Consider the following 10208-nt stretch of genomic DNA (forward strand, 5'->3'; position numbering starts at 1 on the left):
GGAGAATTTTATCACATCCATTTGTAGGAGCATACTGAAACTTTACTCATCTAATAGCAGCTTATGTTTGGCACTTGCAGAAAAACTAAGATTTACATAAACTGTGCGGTAGATTTTCTCTTTCAAATTCTTTAATTATTGAAAAGATATTGTTCCTAGATAATAGTGCCAGATGAAAGGAAATTAAAAAATTAAATTTTGCCTCCCTTTTCACTCCCAATATAAACAAATATTTTTCAATGGCTGATACTTTGATCAAGAATTACATATCACATAACCATAATGTTACCCTCTGTTAAATTCAAATAATCACATAAATGACTGCCCTCATTTGTTGATTATTTAAATTGTATTCGAATTCTGCTAGACATGTCTCTCATTAGTAGACAAGATTTTTCCACAGTCTATGTAAATGACTTAGTGTGCTTTGGAATTGACTATCAGTGTTTTTTGCATTGACATTTTGGATCACACTCTGTAAACCATCATCAAGATGAGAAAAAATTATTAAAATATTGTAATGTGTCTATAATGGTCATCTTAGATGTTTGCTTAGTATTTAGAAACTTTTGATTATGTCTTTCTTGTTTCTATTTACAATTGTTTCCATTATGGAAAGATCGTCTTATATTCAATATTTAAGGAGTCTTTCGTCTCCTTTATCGAACTCTCAGTTATTATAACATGGTATCGGAGTGGGTCAATGGGGTTTTTTAACTTTCGGTGAGGCCTCCTGCATGGAATTTTTTCCAGAAATTTTTGATCAATTTTTTTTTATGATAAAAATCGTGAGTGCATTTTTCCAAAGGTTTTTTTGTTGAGAGATCAAAGGGTTTTCTACCTGCACATCACAGAAGGGTTTCTCTGACACCAAGGGTTTTTCTTGCTAGAAGAATCGCAGCTCCATGTTTTTGCCAATCACAGGTTACAGTCTTCCTTTCACATGAAGTTGTTATTACTTTCAACTAAGGGTGTTTGGATCTTGCATTTTTCCCTCTGCGTTCAATAGCTTGTGTCTGGTGTCTGGTTTGTTTTTTTTGCCCGACGTTTTTGTTCCGCGTTGCCACAACGGTTCTCTGAGTTTTGTGGGCACCATGTGAGAGCCGCGTTGTGATTTAAGCCATGTCTGAGCATGTTTTCTGCATGTGTTTTTTGATCACGTGACCTTTTTGATCATGGTGACTTCTGTGATGTGGTTTTTTTTTCACCACGTAGGGTTGCGTTTTCTGCATTCGTGTTGTTGATGATAGAATAGCTGCAGTCAGAATCTATAAAGACCAACAGAGACAACGTAATTGTCTAATTGGCCGATCGGCCTTAGACAATTACGTATATCAGCTATTACTGAAAACCGATATTAATTGCCTAATATATTAAACAATATTAAATCGATATTAGTTAATATATACAATCAATATGAAAGAACAGTAGCTAATGATTGCTGTCGATATGTATAACTGAATATCGATATCTAGATTTAATTATCGATCCTTACTATTATCGTGTTGTCTAATTACCGATGATGTGTGTTTGCACATAACTGATTATGTTTAATTGGTTTAGTTATAGATACTGATTACATCAATGTATCGGTTTGCCTCCAAAAGGATCATGTCCCTTCGTGTAGAGTCACGACCTCAGGTTTCCTATTTCTTACAATATAATTCCTTTGGGAGGGTGATAGATACAGAATACAATAAGGCAGAGATATAACGTAGCAAGAGAGATCGATAATATATATACAGTGATACAACTAGTTTTGAAATACAGCAGTTCCTGAAGAATGCTATACATAATAAGTGAAATATATACAGTTCATAATTACAATTGAGCAAGGCGTACTTAGGAGTGCATAAATATTGAATTGCTGAGGTTACATTATAATCAAAGGTCGGATGTATATCTACATATATTCGTGGATCTATGCAGATCGATAGTTACACTCAACAGTCGGTGGCAATCAGATTAACATCAGCAATTACATATATTGACTGCAGATCAATATATATACATAGCCTATTGTGAGAGCATATCATAAAAGACTGAATACTTTAGCAGACTGGAGGGAACCAATAGCATATCATATATATCCTATATATTGGATCAAATACAACCAATTAGACAGTCTATATACTCAAGTTGATTGGATAGTATAATCTCAGATTGTCATTCATAAGTTAGGAGACCAATATTCATTGGGGACTGTGATCAAAACATAAATCAAATTTTAAATTTACTTGCCCATGATAATCTGATCAAAACTCAACACGTGTCGGGTTTCCTACGAATCACGCAACCTTCTGGTACAATTTTTTGACATGTTGGAGTTCATGGGCCTACTTCATTCGACCTAGGGTTTTCCGATTTTCCAAAAAAATGAGGGTTTCAACAAGGACATATGGATTTGTACAATTTTTCCACAAAAGTTGTGCTTTTGTGAGCTCGATTTTCCCCAAAAATCATGGTCATGCATTTTCACTTTTTAATTGATGTTCTAGGTTATATAATTTTTTCCTAAAAAAAATTATTGTTGGGTTTTATAATTTTTTCCTAAAAAAATTATTGTTGGGTTTTTTCGAATTTCTCCTCAAAAATTCATGTCTAAGTTTTATAATTTTTTAGATTGTTGGGTTTTTTCGATTTTCTCCTCAAAAATCGTGTCTGGGTTTTTTTCTATTTTGTTCTCAAAAATCGTGTCTTCTTGCAATTTGTTTTGGGTCACTCACACATCTGCAACAGTTTTCGATGGCATTTTGACAAAATCGTGGCCATTGTTGTCTTTCAAACGCAGTGGACGGTTTGGCAGTTTTTCCACAAAATCATGGTTTCAACTTTTTGCTGATTTTTTGTCAACAAAAATCAATGTTTTTTGAGAGCCTAATCTTCATGTCTCTGGATAAAGGGAGGGGCAATTTTGTTACCCAACATCAAGTTGGAAGGATTGTGGTTATCTTGGTCGTCTCCAAAAGCTCTGTAGAACCAAGGAGGGTCTTAGTAATAGACTCTTGTTGCAGAGCGTTCTGAAGAGAAGAGGCTGGCCTTCTATGCATTTGTGACCAAAAGACCTACAGATTCTATCATGTCTTCTGTAAGGTAGTTAGAACAAAGACCATTAAGGGAGAGTATTAAAATATTGTAATGTTTCTAAAATGGTCATCTTAGTCGTTTAGTTAGTATTTAGAAACTTATGATTATGTCTTTCATGTTTCTATTTACGATTGTTTCCGTTATGGAAAGATCGTCTTCTATTCTCTATTTAAGGAGTCTTTCGTTTCCTTCGTAAATATCAAACTCTCAATTATTATAACAAAAATGATATATAGGACCAAGAAGGAGAATAATTAAAAAAGGTGTAGGTCAAAATGCAAACGTGGAAACATAACAAGAGTGGGCTGAATAGTAGAAAGAGAAATTAAAGGCTAAATAATCTTACTAGGAAAGATCACTATTAAAGAAACTTAAATAAAATTAATACTAGTAGTAATCACAATAATAATCATGTTATACCTGTTCAAGGATTAACAGCAAAGAACTCAAAGCCCAAAGGTAAATGTGACTTAAAAAAAGCCAAAGAATAAGAAGAATAAGAATAACAAATCTCAAATTCGCCCTCCAAAGGGCTTCATAAAATTAAATTTTGATGGTTTTAGGGCACCAATAGATGATCTTAGGGCTGTGGGCGCTATATTACTTCTTCGTGCAGATGATGGCAGTTTCCTCCATGATGGCTCCTTTTATCTAGGGTATAAGGCAAATAACAAGGTTGAGTCGGAAGACATAGTAGTGGGTATGGTGTTAGCCTTTTCTAATGAGGTGTGGAACTTAGAAGTAAAAGGAAGTTCACAAATAGTAATCAATGTTCTAAAGAAAAGGGAATATCCCAATCGGAAGTGAGGAAGATACTTAGAGGAGGCTAATTCTCTAAGTTCAAACAAGAAGCTGTTTTTCTCACACTATCACAGAAATGAAAATGAATTAGCAGATTATTAGGCCAACTGTGGTATTGTTTAGGAACCCTTAATGGTAATGCATAGCAATCAACCATCTTCTTGGAGTGAATTAAATAAGTATTTATGTCTTAAGCCTCCTTAATCTTAATCTCTCTTATTTTTTTTCTTATGGGGCCTCATCCAAAATGAGGGCAGAAATTTATTGAAGGTTTAAGACAGCGTTATGCAGCTTTGGTGTTCAATGTTTCATGGGATGATTTGTATCCCTATCTTGCCCTGTCCGGGCTGCATTGAGCAGTTTAAATATTTAAGGTGAGGTGGTTGTATCTGTTGAGATAATGTTTGTGGTTGACTATGACATGGGTGTTTTGGTTGCTTGTTTTAAGGTGGCTTTTCGATTTGATGGCAAGGAAGAAGAATTATAGCCATAATCCTCATCGGAAGGATAGAGTATGTGTCAGGCAGTTGGATGCCATATTTTCCTCTCTAATCAAACTGCGTTAGGTTTTGCCATAAAACTCTTGAGAGAGGATGGCATGGGTTTGAATGGAGCTTCTCAGTCAAGGGCCTCAATTTGCAAGGACTTCATTTCAAAGTTGGTGTTGGCTTTGTCAAATGAGCATTTGAGGGTTCGACCTCTGCAGCTTTTTCTACCAATGGAATTCATGGATATGGTGTTGTCATCAATTGTTGAGTAAATAGATGTCAAGGAATCAGAGGTGCCAGCAGATATAACGGGGTCTCCAACAATATCTAATGGGCAATCTCTAACCAGAAGGAAGAGTGGTATTTAGTAAAATTTGTTCAACAGGAGTTAAATCTTTTACAAGCCAACTGCTATGGCATAAGCAAAGCCTTGGAGGGTCTCATAGTCACCCATAGCAAGGGCCACCTAGAGATCTCCACAGACTACACAATTCCTGTATGGATTTCATTCGCCATGCTCAGCATCACAGGGAGGTTTTCCATGGTTCTGATTCCCCTTGTTCAGCGTGACTGTGCAGAGGCCTCAAGAGGTAGTGGGCAAGCAAGGTAGTGGGATGCAAGTTGAACAGGTGGCTAGTTGGGGAGATAAACTATCTTTTGGCATGAGGTATTGAGGTGTATGTTGATTACCATTAGTTTTTTATTTTCTTATTGGTGTTGTTTCAGATGTACGACCATGGTAGTTTTTGGGCTCCATCACTGCTGGCATGTTGAAGCTGCTTGTTGCAGGTTGATAAGTTTAGCTTTTCCCATGTTGATATTACTGACCGTTATGGTTGTCTAATATTATACATATGCATGTAACCAATCAAAAAAAAAAAATTATTATACATATGCATGTATATTTACATCTTTCATACTTTTTGGGGAGGGTCTCAATAGAATCCCCCAAATAAGTAATCAAAATTAATAATCATACTAAATAAGGTAAATAAAATAAAATTACTAACAATAAAAAGTATACTAGTGAAAAGAATATAAATGATAGTAACATTACTACCAAATGTAGTTATAACTAATAACAATGGTAATATTAATAGTGATAATGATAATAACATTATGATTCGTAAGCATATGAGCATGTGGTAGAGTGATATGCTTGTTGGTTGAAAAGCAAAAGGATGCCCTGTTCAAATCATGCGGTAGACATTGGTTGTGTTGGCTATGTTTATCCTTAATGGATGATGTGTTATTTTGCAGGTGGCATAGGCCCCATAAAAATACCCTACTAATTAATCAATAAAATATGTAATTAATAAGAAATAAAAAGCAAGAACAATGAGGATCCAACAACCAAAGTAAAATTTTATAGCAAAAATAATAACACTAATCTTCTAATAATGGTCGTACTACTAATAATAATAATAAGGATGATGAACATATTAACAGTAATAACAATCACAAATAAAAACATAAGTAATAGTTATATTTATACTCATAAAAGAATGACCCAACAATAAATAATAATAGCAATATTATTGAAGACGGCAGAGAAAGAAAGGAAAATAATCCAACTATAATGAGTTATGATGTTAATATTAGAGAAAATTAGGAACATGAATGTGATTTAAAAGGGAAAATGGTGGACCAAAATACAAAAAAATAAGGGAAAAGGAGAGCAGTAAGAAGTTGACGGAAGACGGATGATCGAGAAGATGAAGGATAAGGAATAACAAATGAAGGAACAAAAGAAATAGGGAATACAAAGACCCGAGAGGAAAGAAGAGAGAATGAAAAGAAAGGCTGAGTTGAAAGAGTTGATAGGAACTGGAAGGGAAGGTGAGAAATAAACATTAGAAGAGTTTAAATAAGTAAAAAGGTGGTCAATAATGTCTGGTGAGATTGTTTCTAAGAAAATGTAACATTAGTGTTGACCAATTTCTACTGCCCCTTTTAACTTTCTCTTGAAATAGTTTTCTTCTTTAGCTATAAGACATGCGTGATCTCTAAGCGGACATAGCATTTCACAATGGGTAAATGCTCTAAAAGGGTGAATTTGCTAGAATTTTCATGTTTAATGTCAATATTGAGTTCCTCGATCTTGATGCTCATGGAAAAACCAGTTTCCCCTATGTAAGTTGTGGAGCAAGAGCATTGAATCTTATAAACCATAGGGTAATGAAGGTCTACGGAATTTTTGGGTGGAGGGATGAGGCTTCTCAATGTATTATAGGGTTTGAAAGCACATTTGAAGTGTTTTATTGTAAAGAATTTATAATCATGCAGTATGGTTTGAATGATTACTATCATGTTTAATTTTATTTCAGTTGCTATAACATTTACTTCTCTTTACTAGTAGGGTTGTTTAGCCTTTAATTTCTGTTTCCACTCTTCTTATTTTTCCACAGTCCACCCTTTACCCTGGCTTACATCTTTTTAATCAATCTCTACTTGATTACCCTTGTTTTTTTGGTTTCCCGCACTCTTCATACCTCACCATATATTTCACGTGGGCTAAATGTGGGCCTAGAGGGAAGATAGGGAGAAATAGTCATCTTTTTTCGCACTTCGGGGATGGTAGACATTGAAATGCACTTTACCCGAGTCACTCTAGCCGTAATAGCATCTAGGGCAAGTATGACAATATCTTAAGAAATGATCCTATGTCATCTTCACTCTTTTAAGAGATATGGCTTTCAAAAGTGGGAGAATTTATAAACCGAATCGGCAATTGAAAAAACCCTCTCCAAAAGGAAACTGCAGGGATGCAAATTTAACCTAACGAATCAAAATTCACCTTTGTGCATCCCAAGGTAGCCTTACAATGCAACTATGGATCCTGGTCCCATAGACTTTTACGGTCCCATGGGCAATAATGCATTTATTCCTTTCATCTCGGACTTGTAATGCAGTTATATTTCAATGTAAGATGATTATTTAGGTCACAACCTCGCGTCGAACCAGTGGAACTTATAGGCATGTAAACCCGCATTTGCGATAATGAGAGAGTTCTACACTTTACACTGCATGTTGTTACCTTATATATATTGTTCAAATGTGTGCCTCTTTACGTTTCAACACTATGACATAGCTAATAGTAAATCAAACCTTGCAAATCACTCTAATGAAGATGTAAAGCGCTTCTATTATCAAATCCAAGACCACGCGTTAAACACAATGTCCGAAATTCATCACATCGTTCTAGGGTTTCTCTGATTTAGGGTTTGTAAAAAATTGCCAGATTCACCGCTATGACACAAAAATCGACCGCATTTTTGGATCACTGGCATTGCCCGTGGGAAAAACAAAGCCATTGAGATGTATGAGAATCAACACCAAACCTGGAATATTGACGTGCGGGAGATTGCGGGCTGAGAAAAAGCGGGCAATGGAGAGCGCCGGGCAGGCGCTGCAGCTCTTGCCACCATTCGACTCAATTGAAATGCGCGGCTCATCATCGCCATTTTCCTGGATCCAACCCAGCTGGCTGCTCTAAACCGCAACAGTAAAAATATTTCTGAGCTAACAATAATTCTTTGCCTTCCTCTTTCTCATAGAACTTTCATCGAGAGTGAAATGAGCGATATATAATTAAAAAAAAAGAATATATAGTTATTATTATTGTAGGCTTTTGGAATCTCTCATAGAAAACGAAACCAACTGCCAGAATTAGTTTTAATAAGAGATGCATCGGAGTTTAGTTTTGGTCATTGGTTAATTTAAGTGTAGAGAAATATGAAAGATTTAATAGAATGTGGAGTTTGCAAATTTAATTAGGTTAGAGTAATTTGGTTGTACTAACATATGTTCAATTAAACTCTGTAATTTTCATTAGATTTGAAAATGAAAAATACTTGGGGTGGGAAGTTATATATGTATAATAGTATATTGTTATCATAATTTAAACAATAAAGAGAGTAAATAAATATGTATTCTTATAATTAGAACAAGTCATTAATTGTAGATAATTTTAATTATTCTTGTGTATTTTTGTAAAAAATAATGATTTAAAGATCAAAATCAATAATTGTTAAAATAACTACTAGCATAGATATCTTAAATACATTATCTAAAAGTTGTTGAGAAATATTAGTCTTGAGTGCCTAAATTAAAATTGTTGTTTATGATAGATAGTTGTCTTGAGACTAGTATGTCTTGACATATAGTATTTCAAACACATGTGCTAAGAGCATCAGTAGTTGTAACATGCAAAATATTAATTTAATGCCCAACTTTACTCTAATGAATTTGTTATTTTTCATTAACGAAAACATACCATAACAATAACTTTAAATTTTGCTATCAATTTTTTGTCTATATTAAACAAATATTTTTCTTTATCAACCATTGAAGTACATTTTTATTTGTCCAATACATAATATATGTGACAATAATTGATTTTATAAGGGCTCCACTTGTGTGGTGTTGATCATATCAAGAGTGTAGAGTAATATTAAAGTACATTTTATTTATCCAACATATAATATACATGGCATTAATTGATCTTGTAGGGGCTTCACTTGTGTGGTGTTGATCACATTAAGATTGTAGAGTAAGATCCCATAGTTAAATGATCAAATGTTAAGATGAGGATATATTATGATGACATTTGGTAAGGTCCCTTTGTAAGTTCAGCTTTTCTAGATGATTGCTTGGTTATTTGCATGATTAGATAAGAAATGGTGATGAGATTGAGGGGAGATTAAGGAAAATGTAAGAAAATGATTATTACATGTGATATTGAATGCCTAAAATATCCATTATGGTTCAACCACCATAAACAATGGAACCTTCTATGGAAACTCCTAAGCCTAGCCTTTGTTTAAATCTTCTTACCATGAGATCTCAAAATTACTTTGTCATGAGATTTTTCAATCTTAGAGGAAACCTTCCACTTATGAACCATCATTCATTTGACTAACAAATTACCATCATGATGCATAACACACCTTAGGACTGAGAGAGGGGGGTGAGGTGGGGAGATGAATGAGTCTGAACCGTAAAACACTTCACTAAAAACTTTTAAACACAATCAACTTATCTTTAATTTTATCATCAGCAGTAAAACATGGAACTACAAAACACAACTCACAAGAGAACGCAGATTTATATGGAAAACCTTAAATGGGAGAAAACCATGATGAGAGTCAACTCACGATATATATGAAATCATTACAAACATTTTTTAGGTAACCGCTATCAAGGAAGCATATTCATAACTAAAATGTATTATCTTCTATGTGTATCCTTAGTCATCTATGTTTATCCTCTATGTACTTTTTTGGTTAGTAGGCTAAGATGCACTATCCTTAGTTGTCCTTTGGGAAGAGAGGGAGAGCATCACTAAAGAGAGGAATATAAACACGATAATAGGCAAGTTTTGTCATTTGAGTCATTGCACACACTCATGCAAGGAATAGTTGTCCTTGTTCGAATCTTTGTTTGAATCCCTTGTGTCTTGTCAAGTATGTGTCAGTTTAATCTATGTTTACCTTAGTCATCAAACCTAAACATAAGAATTGGTTAGGTTAACTCATGTCTAAAATGTAACCTCATAATTCATTAAGTTGGAATGTGTTATTAATTTTCAATATTAATATTATTGTTTTCAATATTTTTTTAAATACTTAGTCAATACATTATATACATGGATGTATGATTACGTGCAATCTCTCTCTCTCTCTCTCTCTCTCTCTCTCTCTCTCTCTCTCTCTCTCTCTCTCTCTCTCTCTCTCTCTCTCTCTCTCTCTCTCTCTCTCTCTCTCTCTCTCTCTCTCTCTCTCTCTCTCTCTCTCTGTGCGTGCGTGTGTGTACAAATATGTAAATGAAGAA

General features: G+C 34.4%; 1 protein-coding gene across 3 annotated transcripts in view; it reads right to left on the reverse strand.

Moving 5' to 3' along the window:
- LOC131077815 (ATP synthase subunit O, mitochondrial) overlaps positions 1-8058 on the reverse strand; it is an 84848-nt gene extending 76790 nt beyond the window's left edge. For all 3 annotated transcript variants that reach the window (XM_058015383.2, XM_058015381.2, XM_058015382.2), the window contains exon 1: positions 7718-8058. In XM_058015383.2, the coding sequence (XP_057871366.2) occupies positions 7718-7840 (123 nt within the window). In that variant the 5' untranslated portion in view covers positions 7841-8058. The remainder of the gene's footprint in view (positions 1-7717) is intronic.
- Positions 8059-10208: the final 2150 nt, after the last annotated feature.

Source organism: Cryptomeria japonica, chromosome 10, assembly GCF_030272615.1.
Source record: "Cryptomeria japonica chromosome 10, Sugi_1.0, whole genome shotgun sequence".
In the NCBI taxonomy this organism is placed as follows: Eukaryota; Viridiplantae; Streptophyta; class Pinopsida; order Cupressales; family Cupressaceae; genus Cryptomeria; species Cryptomeria japonica.